The 21,712-nt window shown below is 48.4% G+C and overlaps 1 protein-coding gene across 2 annotated transcripts in view; it reads left to right on the forward strand.

The window, feature by feature from the left end:
• Nucleotides 1–1,657: 1,657 nt before the first annotated feature.
• Nucleotides 1,658–21,712, forward strand: part of LOC119371820 (uncharacterized) — a 157,586-nt gene continuing 137,531 nt past the window's right edge. For both annotated transcript variants that reach the window (XR_007417712.1, XM_037642282.2), the window contains exons 1-2: nt 1,658–1,964; nt 20,758–20,861. Coding sequence is in view for 1 of the 2 variants with exons in the window: in XM_037642282.2 (XP_037498210.1) it covers nt 1,663–1,964; nt 20,758–20,861 (406 nt within the window). In the remaining variant the exon portion in view is untranslated. The remainder of the gene's footprint in view (nt 1,965–20,757; nt 20,862–21,712) is intronic.

Raw genomic sequence — 21,712 nt, forward strand, 5'->3', positions numbered from 1 at the left:
GGTATCGCAGTCAGCATCGTTCGAGACGTAAACGCAGCACGCTTTTTTTTTTCAGTTGCCAGATTTTGTACGGCCCGGAAAATCACACAGTCGACAAGGAGTGCGAGGCGGAAGCGATTTAGGACGGGCTACAAAGGCACAGACGCGTGCTTGCACGGAAAAAATTACACCGTATTATAATACGGACTCGAGCTTTTTCCATAGTATTCCGTTATTGTTGTTGTTTGCTCTCTCTTGGTCGATCTGTTGCCCGGGTATCAGTGTCGTAGCAACACACCGTGACAAATCGAGTTCGCTCCGCCTCGAACTTGCGTTCGCTCGCAATCCAAAACGAATTAACCGGGAAACTCGAAGATGCGGCGTTGGGGATCGGTTTAGAAGACTGATCGTCGACGCGTCTTACATGCAGACTGCGCAGATGTACGTTGCCTTCCCGTTCTTCATCTCCTCAACTCCGGAACGTGCCACGGCGCGCTATTTCCACGCAGCAATGACCGCGTCGAAACGCCTGTCAGATCCGTCCGCGTCGTCTCGCCTCGAGGAATTTCGAACCATTCTCGAGGAATCATTCAAACGTCCTTTCCACGGACCCCGCCCGCTACGCAACGCCCACGTAAGCTTTATGCGCGTAGAACGCTCGACGTGATGCCTATAGCCTGTCTGCATTTGATTCCTGCGGCAGTGTCTACAGTACAGGTGGACCTAGCCGTACATAACCGAGTCGAGGGATGGTGCGAGTCTACGTGAGGTTGGTACTGCAGCCTCATAACTGAGCGAAGGGGGGCGGTGTCTGTGCAAAGAAGGAAGCGAGACACTCCTTCATTTGACTGAGTTGGGCGGGGACCGCGTGTACGTAAGACGGGTCGCCATTATTGTCGAGACGGCCGAACGATTCCGTCGTGGCCGGGTGTGATGACAGCGGCGACACCTTCCGGAAGTCATTCCTCTTCTTCCTTCTGTTCTTCGTCTTCTTGTTCTTTTATTTATTGCTCGGGTCGCGAAATGGAGGCGACGCATACGAGAGCTTCCGTCTCACCTCCCGAGTGAACGGCTTCCGCAAGGCATAGAGTCGGAGTGGGCACAAAAGAGACTTTCTTGAAGGGTTGTTCCAGGTGCGCTAGTATTTTCGCCGGATTCCGACGATAATTGGTACCGCTTTCAAGAAACACCTTAGCAGTAATACTTAAGAAGTATCGCCTGCCTATACTCGTTAAGCATTCATAGATGACTGCCGCTTACATGGCAGCCACCGACCTCATTCGGACCCAAACTCACGGGTCGGTCTGAATCTGAGTGAGTCAACTCGTGAGCGAGTTTGCCAGCCTATGGACCAACAGGAATATTTAAATGCCAAACTATCTCACTTAACGTTCGTAAGCATGAGTCATACAAACATGTCGTTTCAAGCGATAGTGAGACACTGATGTTGAGTTGTTCTTTTAATGGGATAGCATTAAAAGGAATACACTGGCGAAAATTGCGTGTGTTATTGTGAAATGTACCGTATTTACTTGCATAACGCAGGCAAATGTTGTCTTTTGTTTGTAATCAAGGTAATTAGACATAATAAATTAAACGTAACGCTAACGAACTTCAATTCACTCGCGTTTACCGCTGAATTACCATTGATTCTACCCTTTTCATTGTGTTGCAGGAGCAGTAATGACAGCAGCAGCGGCAGTAGTAGCGGGTCAAAGAAGAGTGACAGCGCAGCCGGAAACGGAAACGGAACTGTTGGCGAAGCACGTGTGCAGCCGCTACGAGATGCGGCTGCGGTGCGACGATGGTGAGCTGGTGGCCATCCACGACGCCATGTACGCCAGCGAACCGCCGCCGGACGCGCCGCCGGCGAGACCCGGCTGCGGGCCGATCTTCGAGACGACGCAAGACGGAGCCGCAGTCACATCCACATCCACAGCCCCAAGCCCGTGCGAGCAGGACCTCCGTCTGGCGATCAACAGCAGGTTAGCCGGCGAGATACAGTGACAATGACAATGACGTTTATTTTCGCATCAATATAAGGTAGTGATACGAAGGGGCGGGCGAAAAAATGCTGTCATTTGGACAGCTTGACGAAGCCGCAGGCCCCCTTATTGGTGATCACAGCAGTATATAGTAACAGTATATCAGCGAAACTCAAGAATTATCATTGCAATGAACATACAGGAGTACAATAAAATGCAGTCTAATTTTACACGCACAAACAAAAAATGCAGTCCTTTGCAGAGACACACAAAACCCACAAAATATTAACATTATTCAATTGTAATTTTGCTCAATGTAGAGCATGAACAAAACACTGGACCTATAAAGAGAAAGCACCAGAGAAAAGAGCTTTTTCATAGAACATATGTTTTTGGATTAAACTATCTGGGAATAGCTTTATAGGCCATATTAAATAATTAAAGCCCTTCAGTAATTAATCTGTTTAATAATCATTGGTTATTTCCAAGTGTTTGTTTTGTATATGTTGTTCGTATGGTTGGCATTTTCCAGTATTCCTTTTTATAGGAATACTGGGAAATTTTATAGTGCGTTCGTGTAACACGCACGCACGCATAGTGTGCGTGATTTGTGAAAACGAGGCGCTCCTACATGATCACGTGGTCTGTTCCGCGCACTGGAGGCATCCAATAAAGAATGCTGACGTTTTACCCAATAGCAGGGTTCTCAAACTGACCTCAGCTAGAGGGCCGTAGTGACGAAATTTAGTCTCGCAAGGGCCGGGACACTGAAGGCTGGGGCGGAAAATGGGGGGGGGGGGGTGTAGTCAGGAGTTTGAACGAAATTTCGGCTAACGTTGCCATTTGCAAGAAGGCTTTTCCCATATCTCATATATTGGTCACTGCTGAAGTGGATTTGGTATCACGATTCGAACAACACCGATGCCGATCTCCAGAATTTGTAACATCTGGACGCCGAGATTCTGAACTATAGAGTTTTTGCTTCGCGGGTATGTTTCAACGCATGGTGACCGCATAAGGTGTCTCACGAAGAAAAAAATCACAGCATATCCACGGAGTGAATGATGATGAGTGGGCGAAGCTGCGGAGGTTCATCGGTAAACCGTGAATCTTCCGTGAATTCTGCCCAGTACATCATCACCGACGTGAGATCGGGCGCGTTTATACTAAAGGTTCGATGAGAGTTATGACGACTTGCAGGTCACTTTAATTTCACATGTACGCTGTGAATTTTCATTGTTTAGAAAACCATTGCTTTAGAAAACATCTGGCGTCTTTCGTTAAGCAGCTGGCGTCTTTTCGTTTTGCTTTAGAAACATCCGGCGTTCTTTCGTTTTGCTTTTACAAAACATCTGGCGTCTTTCGTTGGTTTATTTCATCAATCAACGGCGTTTTGAACAAAATTTTTATTGTTTAATCACGCACAGGAGAAATCTCACCAGGCACTACCTTGGAGGTAAACAATGGCTGCTAATGGGAATGAGAGACAGAAGAAGTCGGCTTTTAGCTAACACTTACACTTCTACTTCTACTAGCGTTTCCTACTGGAACATGCCAATGGCTGCTAATGGGGAATGAGAGACAGAAGAATTCGGCTTTTAGTTAACGCGCACGCTGCGAATTTTTTATTGTTCAACAACGCACAGGAAAAATCTCCCACCGGCACCACCTTGGAGGTCAAGATCTGTTACTAGCGTTACGACTGGTTACGCACTACGACTACGAGGGACGAACGGGTGCCGCTTTAAGGAGCTTCGCCCCTAAAAAAAGAAAGAAAAACTTGAGACCAGTCATGTCTTCTGTTAGTTTAGAAACATACTCATTAAAAAAAAAATGATGGATGGAGACAGTCATGCACAGGCAGAGCCGCTAGCGAAAGGTCCGCGGGCCGCTTGTCGTGATGTGAACATAAGCCACATTGTTGAATGACTCGCTGCTCCTACTGTGCCTCCGCAGATCGATATAAAGCGCAGCTTCTCACCGTGCTGCATGTACAACGATATGGCTGCCTCGATGACGTCAGTGCATGCATACTCCCTGTATAGTATATACATATAGTCAATCTTCTCATACAGGCTGCTCTACACGAACTAAGCACTGCCGGTGGGCGAGGCCGTCATTATTAGCACGTCAACCAAAGTGGCATTACAAGCGAGCCGTGGATTTTCATGTTTACATAGACGGAATTTATTATTTTTTTGTAAATATGACGTCATCGTACAGTACGCGAACAGTTTCCTTCGTTCTATCGTTGCCTCTTTCCTTCCAATTTCGCTTTCTCCCTCAACCTGTTAACCGCCGTGCTGTTAAACTTTAAACTGTCAATCACCGTCAGCTTACGCCGTACCGGCGTAAGCAGACGGCGCTTGACAGTGACAGCGCGTTCAGCGGCAATGTCGTTGCATTCGTTACGTTTCTTTTCTTCGTTTATGTAAATATAAACGCAATGAAGTAGGTAGTAGCCGATCATGTGTTGAATAGGTTCACTGCTTAGAAAGAACCGTAAGTGAAATTTGTCGCGCAGAACGCATGTAATTCATTCATTCATTCATTCATTCATTCATTCATTCATTCATTCATTCGTTCGTTCGTTCGTTCGTTCGTTCATTCATTCATTCATTCATTCATTCATTCATTCATTCGTTCGTTCGTTCGTTCGTTCGTTCGTTCGTTCGTTCGTTCGTTCGTTCGTTCGTTCGTTCATTCATTCACAGTGCCGTAAGTTCAGGCACCCAAGCCATTTCTGTTCAGGTAAAACCGGCGAGGTGTAACCGCGCGGAAGTTTTGACACTTCCCAGTCGACCGTGACATAAAGCGCGTGCAAAAGCTAAAGAAAAAAAAAGAAAAAAAAGAAGCTCGATTTGTTTACCGTTTGCGTCTGGACTTCGCGGGTCACACATCAAAACGGAAACAGGACACAAATAGCCCACTTCCTCGTGAAGTCTCGACGGACGCCTTCCGGTCTCCCCTACTTCCGTATCACCGTCTCACCACGATGACTCTTCCGCTCTCTCCCTCTCTCTCCTCACACGGGAAGCGTTTTTTTTCGCGGTGTCTCCTTTTACAACGGAAGGCGTCACATCTCCCGTCGCGCCGCCATAAGCTAGCCAGAAACCTCCGCAAGTTTCCTTTTCGTGATGCCTAATTCCTTTATTTATTTTTTTTTCTCGCACTGAGCAAAGGGGACCGTATACTGCATTTCCGTCACTCTTCCCGGGATACCGCAGTTTGTCGCGACAACGTATGCATCTCTTTATACATTCTTTCTGGATGTTTTTCTTTATTGTCTGTTTCTTTTTCTCTAGTCTGTTATTTCGCGCCACTTTCGAGTGGGACGAAATTGCGCCCATTTTCGTGAGCCAACGGACACGAATACGACGACGCGCGGAGCGCACGACACACGCAGGCCCCACCCCTTTCCAACCTCCCCCCCCCCCCTTTTCCCGATGCCTCTCTCAGTATAGACACAAAAAGCGTGAGATCGCGTCGTGAACGAGTGACACGCGTTTATTACGCTCAGCGACAAAGAAAGCAGCGGTGGATGGGTAGGTACGCGCGAGCGTGAGTGATGGACCATCTGCAGCAAGGTGATGACGTGCGAGAGGAAAGGCTGCAGCCCCGGTGTTTGCTAAGCACAACGCGTGCGGGCTGCGATCCGACGTCGCTTGCGCAATGCGACGGTAAAACGGGCACCTATAGGTACACCATCTATGCGAAGCTGCGCAGCCACATACAACGCTCCACTGCGCCGCGAGGAAGGCTGCAGCGTTGTCGAGAACACCGCCGTGGCTGCGGCCATCTTTGATGGTAGGGCTTTTCGAGTCACCTTGTGCCGCCAGCCCTTTTTGTCGAAGCGTTCCGCTTCGCGGGCGCAACCACGCCCAGCGCGAGATGAATGGCCCGCGCCGTGGAAAAGGGGTCTCTCTTGAATATAAGCAGGAATCTTGAACACTAGGCTTAGATCATGTCACTTGGAGAGACATAGAGAGAAAGAAAGAAGTAAAGGCAAGGATGTTAACCGGAACAAATATCCGGTTTGGAGCACTGAACGGCAAGGCAGTGGTGGCATGAAAAGTATTCAAACAAGGCAGAATTGCAGTAGAAGTTTGAGGCGTGAAGAAATGAATGACTATTAAGCAGCGGGAGGAGGAGGCAAGGTGGGCAGATCAACCAGTCGCGCTTCCGGTTTGCTACCCTACACTGGGGGAAGGGATTAAAAGAAAAAGGAGTGAGGAATGTACCATCAGGGAACATGTGCGCCTGTCCATTAGACGCCTACAAGCGGTCCTTTAAGCCAGTCGATTTTAAAAACAGCATCAATGCCCACGTCGTTTTGCTGGCCTGCGACGCGTAGGGGCACGGTCCGGGAATCTTCTCTTCCGAAATGAGTCTGTCGTCCAGTTTTTCAAGGCATGGCGAAAGGAAGGAAGGAAGGAAGGAAGGAAGGAAACGGAAAAGCAGAAGGCAGGGAGGTTATCCAGAAAAGCTTCCCGTTGGCTATCCAACACTGGGGTATTAGGGAAGAGGAATAGAAAGATGAGAAAGAGAGGAGAGAAGGGAAGTAAAGGCAGTCAATTCACTGACGCGTACGGGACTGCACCACAAGTCAGAGGCGTTCGCACAAGCCAGTCGAGAGATGGGGTCGGCGTTCTAGTAGCGCTGTTACAAAGCAAATGCGAGGGTCCTGGGCCAGCTGTCTCCAAACGAGTTTTCCTGCTACTTGGGACTCCCCCCCCCCTCATTTCGGAGAACGGATTTACCTACACCTGCTGTCTTTCCCTGAACTGAGCGCTTCGGTGGGGAGCTGGCTGCTACACGCGGGACCACTCCGTGGGTCGCGTATTTGCATCGAGTGTGCTTTTGGCTAAGGCTGGTGCCTTTGTTCGTAAAAGGATTACCAGTTCCCCGAGGTGGCATTGTCTCCCCCCCCCCCTTCCGAACTGGTCGGACGTGAAGAGTGAGAGGACAGTGGTCTCTGGAGTGCCATCCTGGGGGCGGTGACCTATGTGCCGAAGAGACGGACCCTCCAAAGGCATGCACGTTTGTGATTGGACATTTGCCGCATAAGGAGCTATAGTTATGCAGCTCCAAAGGCATGCACGTTTGTGATTGGACATTTGCCGCATAAGGAGCTATAGTTGTGCAGCTTCAAAGGCATGCACGTTTGTGATTGGACATTTGCCGCATAAGGAGTTTCCCTGTCTTTGTATTGAAGCGTATTTAAGGAGCAGCAGAGCGTCTGCTCGGCACGGATCGATCGGACTAGATGTCGTTCTGACGATCCTGTCCTCTATGATGTTGTAAATAAACCTCTGTTAAGTTTCCTCAACGTCGGTCTCTCTGCCTCGGCTTCCTGCTGTTCCGGACGTCCCTGGGCCTGCGGTACGACTGTCGCCGCTCAGCTCCACGCTACCCCACGAGTCCGCGTCGGCCAACGTCGCCGCTCGTAACAACTGGTTGCAGCGGTGGGATGGAGCCGAATACTCGCTCGTAACAGCGCCTGCACGGAAAGTGGCCGATCGTCCTGTCGTCGCCGTGCGTTCGAAAAGTACTCGTCTCTCCGAGGCAAACCGGGGACTATGGCACAGCAAGTGGTCGACATTTTCTTCGGTGCGCACTTTCAGTGATTCTAATGAATGTTGTATATGTCCTTCGTGAAGGCAGCTCCCAACCAAAGTCGATAGAGAAGCGAAGCTTCGCGTCGATCAAGGCTGGATGATGAGGAGGTTGTATGTTGCCGGCGGATCTAGCCTTGCGAGAGTTGCAGGCAATTGCCCCGCCCGGTTTCCTCCTTTTGAAACAGCGTCCTTTTTTAAAAAAAAAAAAGGGAAACGCGGGCAGGCTATCAAGAAGGCGCGCGCAGTGCGACGCAACAATGCACATGCCGGTGGCCTATCAGCTGTAACGTATACGGTGTTGTGCCGGGCCCCCATATCACCGCACCACACCCCAACATAAGTGTCACTCATCACCAGTCACATGCCAGCTCTGTAACGTTAAAAAACTTCAAAAGTAGCCGCGACACCTCCTTCCTGATTGTCCACTGGTCACGCGGAAACACGATATCATTCACATTGTCGTGTGGCGAGCCTGAATGTTGGAGTGCTTCAAACCGAAAACCAAAAACAAAACATTGACGATCTTTCTCAAGTTCATTGCACTTAAGCAAGTAATCTTCGATATCACCACAGGTCTTGCAAGCCGGGCACAATAAATGGAGGTCGGAGTTGACGTGAACGAAAGCAAATGCACGGACATTAGAGAGAGAGAAAGAAAAGACAGGGAGGTTAACCAGAGGAAGCCTCCGGTTTGCTACCCTGTACGTGGGAAAGGGAAAGGGGATGCAAAAGAATGAAAGAGAGTTTGTAACGACAGCACGCGGGAAAAGGTCATGACCGTAGTCCAAGTACTACACAGCAACATTTTCTGCCAACAGTCACTGTTTGTCACTGAGTCCGGTTGCTCGAAGAAACCGCACCAACGCCCTCAGAGCGGCTCGTTCTGAAGACCGGGTAGGCCAGGGCCCTAGGATTTTGTTCTCCGCGAGAGGGCGGTTGTCCAGCGGTCTTAGTGCGGCTGAGAGGGCCGTTCTTTCGGAGTTGAAGCGGGTGCACTCACAGAGAAGGTGCGCGACTGTTTCGCTGCACCCGCAGACTTCACATGACCGGCTTGGAGTGGCCTTCTCAAATGCCTATTCATTTATTATTCGCACGGATGTTAACCATAAGAAATATCCGATGTGGCGTGGCAGGAAAAAGATTCAAACAAGGCAGAAGCTCAGGGGAAGATACCATACCCGTGGGATTAGCTGGTGAGGAAAACCTTTTAGATGACACAGCGCCATGGTCACAACAGTGCCTGTAGTACAAGCCCTGAGGGTTTGCGCGGTATTTAAAGCGGGCCAGGACGGCACATAGACCGGAACAAGTGGTGGAGCCATCTTCGTTCGCAGACGTCTTGAGTCGCGTTTCTACACGGTTTCTAATCAACCCATCTAATGACGTTTTTTAAAGTATGTAGCACTTTTGGGGGCCCGGCTTGTCTATTCACGATCTCATGTCGCGTGGTCACGCAGTGGTCAATACAGGCCTAAAACAAGGGCAATGCTCAAAGCCAGTACAAAATAAACCAACAGGCCTAAAATAATGTAAACTACAAAAAAATCACAGCATATCCACGGAGTGAATGATGATGAGTGGGCGAAGCTGCGGAGATTCATCGGTAAACCGTGAATCTTCCGTGAATTCTGCCCAGTACATCATCACCGACGTGAGATCGGGCGCGTTTATACTAAAGGTTCGATGAGTTATGACGACTTGCAGCTCACTTTAATTTTACATGTACGCTGTGAATTTTCATTGTTTAGAAAACCATTGCTTTAGAAAACATCTGGCGTCTTTCGTTAAGCAGCTGGCGTCTTTTCGTTTTGCTTTAGAAACATCTGGCGTTCTTTCGTTTTGCTTTTAGAAAACATCTGGCGTCTTTCGTTGGTTTATTTCATCAATCAACGGCGTTTTGAACAAAATTTTTATTGTTTAATCATGCACAGGAGAAATCTCACCAGGCACTACCTTGGAGGTAAACAATGGCTGCTAATGGGAATGAGAGACAGAAGAAGTCGGCTTTTAGCTAACACTTACACTTCTACTTCTACTAACGTTTCCTACTGGAACATGCCAATGGCTGCTAATGGGGAATGAGAGACAGAAGAATTCGGCTTTTAGTTAACGCGCACGCTGCGAATTTTTTTATTGTTCAACAACGCACAGGAAAAATCTCCCACCGGCACCACCTTGGAGGTCAAGATCTGGTACTAGCGTTGCGACTGGTTACGCACTACTACGAGGGACGAACGGGTGCCGCCTTAAGGAGCTTCGCCCCTAAAATAACCGAGAATTATTCGCGACAATTTACGTAAAATCGCGAGAAACGCTTCTGAGAGATCCTTCTGATACCCGCTCCGCGCAAGAGAAGGCGCCACCACTTCTGCAAGCGCGCGATTGTAGCGGTGGTGGCAAGAATCGCTGGGTTGCCCGTGGTACGTACTGCCTCAGGCCTCACGGTAGTGGAGCTGCATTAAGCGCAGGATTTAGAACTACACCAAGACCTACACAAGGACGACGTTAGCGCTACACTAACCGCAGAATTAGCGCTGGATTAGAGCAGAATTAGCGCTACGTTAAGGGCTGGATTTTCTTAATGAGGCTGCCTACACGAACGGTGTCATAAAAAAAACTCGGAGGGTCCGGTATGCATTAGCCTAAGACGACTCAAAGATGAAAGAAATAATAATAATAATAATAATAATAATAATAATAATAATAATAATAATAATAATAATAATAATAATAATAATAATAATAATAATAATAATAATAATAATAATAATAGATAGCACCAGAGCTTGATAGGTACGTGAGTGTTTGTACCGCATGCTGCGTTCTCAAGGCTGGCTTCTTTGTTGATGCTGTGGCTGACGATAATAACGATGATGAATTATGGGTGAGCCCTTTGTAATGGGTTGGCCGCTTTCAACCACCCATTACACAGTCGACATGGTGTGACGACTGGTGCAATTCTGCGCTTTTGTCACACAGTATTACATCTGCTAGCTAGCGTGACACGTACAGTCGCGCCCAATATGACTTGCAACACGGGAGCGCGTGGCCTCATGAGTTTAAAGATTGCTCATGGCTTCAACTTGCTTCATTTCTGTAACCAGATGCTATTTTCTTATTCGGGAACATCCCCCAGTGAGGGAACAGCGTTTAGTTGTAGAATTAAGGGCTAGTGGAAGTAATGCGCGATCCTTAAAGGGCCCCTCACCAGGCCACATAGCAAATTTTAGTTAGACGCTGGAAGTTGTTGTGTGCCGAATGAAGAGCAGTATGCCACAAGAATTTTTCAAATCGGTTCATTACGAGCTGAGAAAAACAATAATTTGTAGCGGCGCGAAACCATGATGCGAGGAGGCGAGTTTCAAACCCTTGCCACTCGCCCCGTGTAGCCTTAGCAAGCCAAATCCCTTCCCTACCCTATTCACTTGACAGATACACATGAACACGTCATGCGCATGCATGGTCACGTGCGCATGACGTGCCCGAGCCAGCCCGAGCCCGCGAGCGGCGTTGCACGGCCGCTACCTTTTTTTTATGTAGCGGCCATGGGCGTTTTGTCGGCGTTCTCTGTGGTGTACTGCCTGTTTCTGCGGGACGGGCATGCAAGTTGAGAGATTTGTACGGGCACGAGAGTGGCGGTATCATGAGCCAGTGGCGCATTAATGTTTACTTGGACGCGGTAGAATAAATGAGCATAATGAGTGCTCGAACGCGCCAGAACATTACTTTCTTTTCCAGGGCTGGCGTCTGCTCGATGCGCTAACCGCGGGGAGACGAACGCATGTGAAAGGGAGGCACATCAGCCCCGAATCTCGCTACAATTCACGAAAAAAAAATGAAAAAGACCCACACATTCTCTTTGTGTGTCTCAATATTTCTCTCAAGTTTTATTAATCTATTCAAGTAACAAATTACACAAACGACACATGTCGTGTCAAATAATTATAGCAGTGTCACGTCCTACTGTTGGCGACGTCAGAGCACAGTCGTCTACGTAGAGGAGCGACATCACAGCACTACCATCTACGTAGGGCCATTTTCTCATGTACGTCATCCCCTCATTCTCTAAAGCGCGCGCCCGCGAGAAGAAGGGCAAGCAGCGTTCACCTTGAAATTTGACCCATTTCTGCGGCGCGTAGCGTTGCAAATTTTGGCAGACGTGATCGTGAACGCCCAGTGTATGCATTGCGCTCGTCAGCTCAAAATTGTCAAACCTGGTGAGGGGCCCTTTAAGCTCGTGAGGCCACGCGCTCCCGTGTTGCAAGTCACATTGAGCGCGACTCTACGTACCTTGCACAACATGCCAACTGTACAGAGTTTTTATCTTTTTTTCCCTTTTTCTTCAAGTGGGGCTTGTAGCAATGGCGTGGCACTGGGGTAGAATACTTCACTGGCTTGTAAAATGCCCGGTTTCATTTTCGGCTCAAACCCTGATTTTAACTGTTGAGCTTTTAATTTAACTTATGCCGTACGGCACTAATGGCTCCAGTAAAGAAAAAAATTACACCATTTCCCGCTAAAGGGGACCATGAGGCGATGCGAAGCCGGAGCACTTGCACGATCCCGTTCCGTTGGCGTTCTTTGGGCATGCTACCGACGTCGCGTCGTGGAACGCCAAGAGGAACGCTACGCGCGTCTTGTCTTCCCTCTAGCCTGGCCGTTAATTCTCACAGGGCGAGCGGGGAACGCGGTCGGCAGGCGTGCGAGAGGGGGGCAGCGTAGGAGAGGAGAGAGAGGGGGAGGGACGCGCATGCGCTGGGGCTCATCGCGGCGTTGCGCAGGAGAGAATTTCGGCATGTCTAGCCCGCATTTCAAAGGAAGAGTGGAAAGGGGGAGGGGAGAGGGGAAAGGGGGGGAGGGGAGAGGGTATGCGCATGCGCAGTAAAGGTGGTCACGCCGCACACCACCACCGGATTGAACTCCGCCATAAGAGACTTCGCATCTAAAAAAGAATACTGCGGAGCATTTTAAGGGACCACCTTGCCGTCGTCTCATGTCTGGCGTTGTTGTGACGCAGTCTCACTTCTCGCTTTGGGGTGACGCAGGTCCCACGTTTGATACACATAAGCCGCTGAGCAGGCTGCGCGTTTGGAACGCCAGCGCTTTCGTGCCCGTGAACGCCAGCTTCGCCGAAGGGCTCATTCGTCTGTCCAAGCCAGCGAAGCGACAGCTAAACGCCAGCGTCGCAAGTTGGACGTAGATCTACGGAAGAGAGAATTCGGAGGTGAAACGCCAGCGCCGGGAGACACATCGCGCTCGGAGCAGCAAACAGAAAAACAGTATAAAATAGACCACAGAACAGAAAGTAGATAATCACAAAGCAAATAAGATAACCAGAAGAAAAAAAAAACAAGAAAAGCATATAAATAACACGTAATCACAAGAAAAGAACACAAAATAACAGAAAAGAGCAAAAAAATTTCACCATCTCCCACTAAAGGGAACCATGCGGGTATGGTAAGGAGCGCATGGGTCGGCTTAATGTGCCGTTCATCACGGGCACCATGCCCGATGTTAACGCGACCTTGCATGTGGAGCACACCATGAATTCTCTGTAGTTGCTGTTGCTGTTACTCGTCACGAACTCTTGTTGGAGCATGCCATGCGGGTTCATCGCGCGTCTGCAGAACCTCGTTCCCCGACGCCATCACGTGATTGCTGAGACAGTGTAAGGGGGAGAGGCCACAGCGTCTTACCCAGCCCGTTACACAGACCCGAACGCACTAGTGCGTCCCAGCGCGTTCTGACTAGGATACGACGCATTGGTTCATCGCGCGTCTGCAGAATCTCGTTCGCCGACGCCACCACATGATTTTTGAGAGAGCGTAAGGGGGAGAGGCCACAGCGTCTTACCCAGCCCCTTACATAGGCCCGAACGCACTAGCGCGTGCCAGCACACGTGGTTCTGTTTGCGTTACGCCAAGCTAGGAGAGCATATGGCAGCCCGGGCTTGGCCCGGGCCCCTAAAGTGCTCTGCACGTATCAACATAAAGGCGGTCGAAGAAGACGAGGAAGACTTCTCTTTGGCGCGAGAGCGCGCTCAATATGTTACAGATGGCTATGGTAGGTTTTAGAAAGCGGACGGTTGCCAATGGAACTAACGGACAAAGCCCAGCGCAAAAGCTGCTTCGCATCTGAAACACAAGATAATAAACACAAGGGAAACACAGACGAATCAATGCTCCGCAGTTCGCGCAGCTTTCAGTCCGGGTGGAACTGGCTTTGATTTTTGTATCAAGGTCCAAGGGCGTAGCCAGAAATTTCTCTCGGGGGCCGGGGTGGGAGGGGCACCTCCTTGATCTGAAGTGGGGGCCGGGCAGGTAGATGCGGTCGAGTGTCATTTTGTGCTCTGCATGCCATGGCTTTGTATAGAGCGGTGAGCTGTCTCTTCACAGTTCAACAATGTGGTGCATTTTCATTGTTAATTATAAAAACGTTCAATGACCTCGTAAAACGTTCATTGAACTTCTATACAGCCGCATGAATTGCTCCAACAAACTTTGTGACTTTCGGATCAACGGCATATCAGCATTTGATCGGCGCGGTCTGCAAACCATCTCTTAAAAAACCGCTCCGCCAGCATCAGAAGTTCTTTAGTCCAATATGCCTCAACAGCTGCGAAAAAAAGAAGTAGCAACGCATACCTATAGGCCCTAAACGCGCAAAGAAGCGCGTACTATTTCTGTGAAGTTCAAATTAGCGTTTCGAGAACCAAATGGTGTAAACTGTGTCATGAAGCACGTACACACAAATTACAGAATTGGGGCCCCAAGAAATTTGCGAACCGCCAGGGCGCATACGCAGAACCCAAACCACTCTTGGGCTCTTGCGCTCGCGTTGACCCACGACCGAAAAATCGAAAACTAGCGTCCCCAAGGCGTCTTGGGTCGCCAGCGAGACGGACGCAGACGCAACGCGGGCCACGGCACAGTATGGCCCGCGTCTCGCGTGATTTTATTGGCTCCCCGTGCGGTTGACCCAACGCAGCTTTCTTTCATTTGACCCAATTCTCAAGCTCTGCCGCTCCTCCGAACGCAAGAGCAGCCTACCCAACGCAGCTTAGGGACCCGGTGTCTTAGGTCCCTAATTCTCAAGCTCTGTAATAGCGAGCTTTAGTGCCGGGGACCCCAAGTGGCTTGCTTACGCACGCTCTTGCGTTCCTTTATACTCTCAGCCGCACCCAAGGAGAATACAAAAAGCCGCAAGGTCTTACGTGCGCAAGCCGCTTGGGGTGCACTAAAACTCTCTAAAAGACAGCTTTAGAATAGCGTACGCAAAGCTTTGCGCTGGCGTTTGTAGCCACTGCGCATGCGTCATACGCTAACCTCTGGCACGTACGTTATAGTTAGAAAATAGCGTATACATACCAATGCAACGCGAACGCTGCGAACCTTATTTTGAAACTCTCTATAGAACTTTCCTGTATAAAGGTGGCGGAGGAGCAGGTGAGATGCAGAAACTTTAGGACGAGGGCGCGGCAAGATCAAAACGTCGACTGAAAAGAAAAGGATGGCTTTTCGCCTTCGAGTCGTCTTAGGCGAATAGATACGGTACCCTGTGAGTCTTTTCATAGGCGTATTAGGGGCAGGAAGGGTTTGGGGTGGGAAGAAGAGAGGCGCTTGCCCCCCCCCCCTCCCCCTCTGTTCATTTGTTTGTTCCACACTCCGCAATTTTCAAGGCCAGTGCCTAATTAGGTACTTAAGGCTTTCTCTTGAATACCTAAGACAGCTTCCTAATAAAGGTCGTTTAAATCGCTTTGGTTTAAATCGCGTTGTCCATCATTCAGTAAAGTACTCACTCACTCACTCACTCACTCACTCACTCACTCACTCACTCACTCACTCACTCACTCACTCACTCACTCACTCACTCACTCACTCACTCACTCACTCACTCACTCACTCACTCACCCACTCACTCACTCACTCATTTGGCAATATCTTCTGCACAATAACAAAATCTCGCGCTGTAGAATACTTTCTTTACGCTGGGATAGTAAAAAACCGGGTTCCACTTCGGCTTACGAGCGCCCAGTTTACTCCTCAGAATCGCAGGATCTTTGGGGTAGCATTCGAAATCTAATGCGAACGCTAAAATACAGTTCTCAATGTTATGGCAGTGAACTTGTCTGGAGACAACCGACGTCATTCCTCTTGCGTAGCCAGTGATCGTTCTTTGTGAAGAGACAATGCGCATGACCTGTGGTGTCACGGAAGTTGATGGATGACAGTTAAAGGCGTGTGAGGCACCATGCACCTTCTCTCTCTCTCCCTCTGTTTCTCTTTCTTGCTCACTTTGTTTGTTGTTTCACTGCGCAATGCAGTAATGTTCCAACCTGTGCCGTGGAGGACGGTTCCGTATACAGGCGGATTATTACCATTACCAGTATACTATTAGCATACTGGTAACTTTGGTGCCGCCGGCATTTAAAAAAAATATTGATAGTAATATCAGCAGAAAGAGAGAGAGAGGGGCTCTTGATTGAAAAAGAAAACAGACATTTTTGCCGTCGTGTATACAACCGCTGGCATGCTACTCCGTGTAGGGAAGGGGAATGGGTAACGCATTAAGTGATGCAGTTGGCGACCAGACTTCTTACAAGACATTACGTGCAGCAGTGGAAGAGGCGGGCTTTATTATTACCTTGACGTTCTGATTCGACTGCATTGTTCGCCAGCCACAGCATCAACAAAGTGTGTAGCTAGTCACGTGACCTCTCAATCTCCTATGATGGTGATGACGCGGATGATGATGATAAAAGAGCCACATCGGATGGTTTTCGCATTCGAGTCGTCTTAGCCTAATGCCTAAGGGAACCCCTGAGTTTTTACAAGTATAGCCGGTTAGAACCTAAGTATACATATATAAAAAAACTCACAGCGTCCCTTATGCACTCACCTAAGACGACCGAAAGGCGAAAGCCATCTTATTTTTCTTTCTCAGTCGATGTTTCTGCCGCCACCCCCAGAAAGCTTCCTGCACCTAATGTGCTTTTGCATCGCCTCCGCGATCGGAAGTACCTCACCTGGTTTTGCACAGTCTCCGTGATCGGCCACCGTTGACCAAGTTAGGATTTCATGTGATGACGTCACAAATTTTGGCGATCTGTGACGTAATCACGTGATGACTTTTTTCCATCACTCGTATTGACGCCACCGTCGGTAGACGCCGACGCTGGTCAATTTTCGCGTTTTATGAGGCATCTAAGGCTTTCGCCTTAATATAAGCTCTGCCCACAGCCACCATTGTTCCACTAGTAGAGAATTTGCATAGATGTGTGTTTACAAAAATGGTTGACGATTTAGAGTATTATGCGTGCTCTACTACAGGCGTGCAGTGAGCCGCGTGTTTAGAACAAAGGCAGCAATATTTGCAATACTCTCTACGACACTTATTGTATTACTTATACTTCGACAAAGCAACTAACGCCTCGCAGGATAGTTGTCGTACAGATATGTTCGTGTCGCTGGTTTTAAGAGGAAAACTTGAACGTCCTGGCAAATTCTGTGAGATATCTTGGCATCCCAGCTTAGTCAAACGTCATATTTTAGGTAGCAACGACGAACCTTTAGTTTTTGATATGCGTAGTATTCGTATTATCACAGAAAATATAATTACGATTCGAAACGAAACCTCGTAGCACCACTCTCTTACATGGGGGACTGACAAGCGCGCCGCTGTTCTGCGGACGGAGCTTGTATTTATTTTTAGGTTGTAACCAAGGACGATTTTTAGGGGCGAAGCTCCTTAAGGCGGCACCCGTTCGTCACTCGTAGTAGTGCGTAACCAGTCGTAACGCTAGTACCAGATCTTGACCTCCAAGGTGGTGCCGGTGGGAGATTTTTCCTGTGCGTTGTTGAACAATAATAAATTCGCAGCGTGCGCGTTAACTAAAAGCCGAATTCTTCTGTCTCTCATTCCCCATTAGCAGCCATTGGCATGTTCCAGTAGGAAACGTTAGTAGAAGTAGAAGTGTAAGTGTTAGCTAAAAGCCGACTTCTTCTGTGTCTCATTCCCATTAGCAGCCATTGTTTACCTCCAAGGTAGTGCCTGGTGAGATTTCTCCTGTGCGTGATTAAACAATAAAAATTTTGTTCAAAACACCGTTGATTGATGAAATAAACCAACGAAAGACACCAGATGTTTTCTAAAAGCAAAACGAAAGAACGCCAGATGTTTCTAAAGCAAAACGAAAAGACGCCAGCTGCTTAACGAAAGACGCCAGATGTTTTCTAAAGCAATGGTTTTCTAAACAATGAAAATTCACACCGTACATGTAAAATTAAAGTGAGCTGCAAGTCGTCATAACTCATCGAGCCTTTAGTATAAACGCGCCCGATCTCACGTCGGTGATGATGTACTGGGCAGAATTCACGGAAGATTCACGGTTTACCGATGAACCTCCGCAGCGTCGCCCACGCATCATCATTCACTCCGTGGATATGCTGTGATTTTTTTTTTTTTAATCTGGAGCGGAAGCTCTCGCAACGCGTTACCGGCAAAGGTGAAGGCACGGTATGCCCCTGGTTTGTCTCGGAAACATGGTGTTTCCGGGTGGTGCCCGCTTAGAGATAAATTGTTTTCGCTCTGTTATTGTAAATGTTAGGCTAATTAATTATATAAGATATCGTTGTTCCTGACGAAAGTAACCCATCGAGATGACTGTTGATGTCTTGATATTTAATAAAGTTTGCCCGGACTTTGGAGCCTCCTGAGGAAACTTCTAACACAGAGGTACACAGCTAGCACCGTCTGTTTCAAAATATTACCCATATATACAACTCATATGGCGTGTGATGAAAGCGCTGCTTTTTTCTTCGCTAAACGCCAATGTTTGATCTTGGCACTGGTAATATGGCGGATTCGTGGCTTCGCATTGGAAGGACAACTTCAATTCCAGCATTTATATATATAAAAAAATACTCCTCGGTTGTACACAAGGAGCAATCTTTTTAAAACCTCCTCGGTTGTAACCGAATAAAGGTCTCTTTTATGTAACATGTGAAACTAACTCGTGACGTGACTAACAATGCTCCCGTTTAAGCGCACAGACTGCGCCGCAGTCTACGCGTTCGCCATCCATCTTTGGCTCGCGTTCACCCCATCCTTATCTTTCACGCCGATCTAGATAGCGCGATTTCACTACCTCGCCCATTACCGTGGTTAATGATCGTTTCGTATATGCCGAGCGAAAGAAGAAGATCAAGAACTCAGAACGGACGCATGCCGCGCATAGCAGGCGCGTAATCGAAGCGTTCGCAGCACCCCCTTCAAGAGCTATAGCTGTATTCAGCCCGGCTATAGCCGGCGATGCGCAGGCGCTAAGGGGGTGTGGCGGTCACGGCATTTCTCTTAAAGTGCTTGCTGCCGGGTGGAACGAACTCTTAAATCACCGTTGTTTATGAATCACCTGCGACGGGAACCGCTCGCACAACGGCGGTCTCAGTGCGCGGAAGACGCCGCGTCAAACCACCCTCCCTCTATCCGCGTGCACCCTCTCCAGACGGGTTATATAGCCACTTGTCGATGAGACGCGGCTCGATTCCGTTGCTGTTGTCGGTGCTGTTGCTTGTGAAGTCTGGCACGTACCCACGAAGAAGGGGAGATTGGCCAGGTCTAGCGGTGCAAGCAGTGCTCTTGCTGACTCGTACACATGTTCTTAGTTTTCTTATTTCTGCCAGTCTTTTTATTTTTTTCCTATATTAGGCTGTTTAAGATACCTTGCCAACTTTTATGCCCGGTGTTATATCGATATCCCTTTGTTGGCAAAAGAAAAGAAACAAAAAAAGTAGTTTTCCCCATCAAACAAACAGCCTAACTGTAAAACATTAAGCCCCCTTAAAGATTGGCTCCACTGACCTCGCGGCTACATTTATTGGTTTACTGAATCGATATCAGCGTCACTTTAACACGATCCCAGAGGGGCGAAATGTGCAAGCCATCGAGTCATCTTCGTTATAGTTGGTCAAATCGTATGGAACTTATATAAAGGGGCGTGCGCAGAGAAGAGCGCGTGCGCGATTGCCGAGGGCAGAATCATCGTCTTCGAACACGCAGTCGCTTGCATGGGTAGACAGTTAGTTGACTGTCGAATGCACATAGTCGAATGCACCTATATTACATGGCGAAAGCCGGATGTTTCTTTTGCTTACGAGGCGTGCTGTCGCATAGAAATTCCGCTATTTGGGCGCGGGTTCGTATTCCACTTCTGACGCCACATCGTGTCGGCGGCACGCCGGGACGGAAGAGCAGACTCGGACACGCCAGTTCACAGTTCAAGCAAAAAGCCCTCATCCTTATTCCCCCTTGCTTACGTGTACCGGCACCTCCGATAAGCCACGTACAAGTCATGCGTTAACCGGTTGCGCGCAATCACGTGCGCACGAGTCAAAGTAACACCAGAGTCCTACTGTTACTAGAATAGCAACTACTTCAACTGCTACTGTATGAAATAATAATAATAATAATAATAATAATAATAATAATAATAATAATAATAATAATAATAATAATATCTGGGGTTTAACGTCCCAAAACAACGATATGATTATGAGGGACGCCGTAGTGGAGGGCTCCAGAAATTTCGACCACCTGGGGTTCTTTAACGTGCGCCTAAGTCTAAGTACAAGAGCCTCAAACATTTTCGCCTCCATCGAAAATACAGCCGCCGCGGCCGGGCTTGTATGAAAGAAGGAGAATTGTTCGATGGGCTCGTTTCTTTGTTGGATACAAACAATGAAACCGACACACAATTAAGCCAAGGAAAGCATAGGCAACAGCATCGGAAGCGTAATTCGAAGGTTGTGGGTTCGCATCCCACCGACGGAAAGGGTGATTTTTCGTCCACTTTAATTCCTCTCAATTTAGGTCATAATCATTACACGAAACTTAAGCACAACAATAACGTCCCCTATGCTTTCCCTGGTTTAACTGTCTGTTGGTTTCACTGGTTTTGTACAGCTACTACCGGTACTTCGACTGATAGTACACTTGTTACTATCACAATCGTACTTGTGATACGTGTGGTACCTATCGTACATGTGATAGTAATTTGTGATAGGACTTGTTAGTCCGCGTACTACTGCTGCTATTACTATTACGTCATTAGCATTAATAACCGTTCTTTTGAAAACAGCTGTTCGCTGAGTGCTTCCAACGGTTGTCCTCATGCGCAGGTGTTCAGGCGAGGTGCACTGCCTGTTCAGCCTGAGCCGGGACCAGGCCGAGCGGCGTTGCAGAGGCGAGGGCTCGCTGCTGGTGCGATATCGATGCCTGAACGGTACGTACGCATAATCGAGTTTCTTAATAATACACTAGAGGGAAATCTGGCGCTTGTGTCTATGGGAGCTGCAACGCATTACGCTTCAGCCAGCATGGGAAACATGGGCAGTACATAAATTAGCTAAACTTCGCTCTTTTGGCTCTGTGTGGCGTGCAGCCGCTTAGTCGCAAGACGAAGTTCACAAAGTTCAGCAGTTCCGCTTCACCACATGGACCCTTTTAAAGCGAAGTTCTTAGGCGCCTGTTTCTGCGTTGAGTGGCGTCGCCGTTGGCGTCGGCGTAACCGATAGAACGAACGAGGACGAAAGAGTGCGAACGCGGAGTCTGTCAATATCACGAGCCACTGGCTTCTAACCTCGCTTTTTTCCTACGTCACGCGCTCTGGCCCCTCGGTCGGAGCTCGTGCGCATGCAGGGCTGGCACGTGCACTGCGGCTGGCTTCGCTTGAGGATGCTGGCGTTTCGCTTGATTCACGACGCCTGCAGTGCACAGGGTTGCATGCGTAGCACTCGAGCACTGGCAGTTTCTGTGGCAATATGTAACGAATGTTATATTGCTGCAACTGCGCATAGCCAAAACTGCAAATAAATGTTCCCATTGATATGAATGAATTTGTGTCGTGAATTCACAAAAAAAACTCTGTATTTGGCAAAACAAGAGAACTTATAATTCTGTCAATTATCGACTATACTCAATGCTTACATGTGCAGTCTAATCGGTTTAATACATTGGTCTGACCCTTTGGGCATTTTAAACACGACGCAGTAAGTTCGTTCAGTTAACTTTAGATTTGCCAGTCATAGCAATCGTTTTCTGCTGTTATCTGGGGTTATGTGGCATTATCTATGC

The sequence above is a fragment of the Rhipicephalus sanguineus genome, chromosome 10 (assembly GCF_013339695.2).
Source record: "Rhipicephalus sanguineus isolate Rsan-2018 chromosome 10, BIME_Rsan_1.4, whole genome shotgun sequence".
Taxonomy (NCBI): domain Eukaryota; kingdom Metazoa; phylum Arthropoda; class Arachnida; order Ixodida; family Ixodidae; genus Rhipicephalus; species Rhipicephalus sanguineus.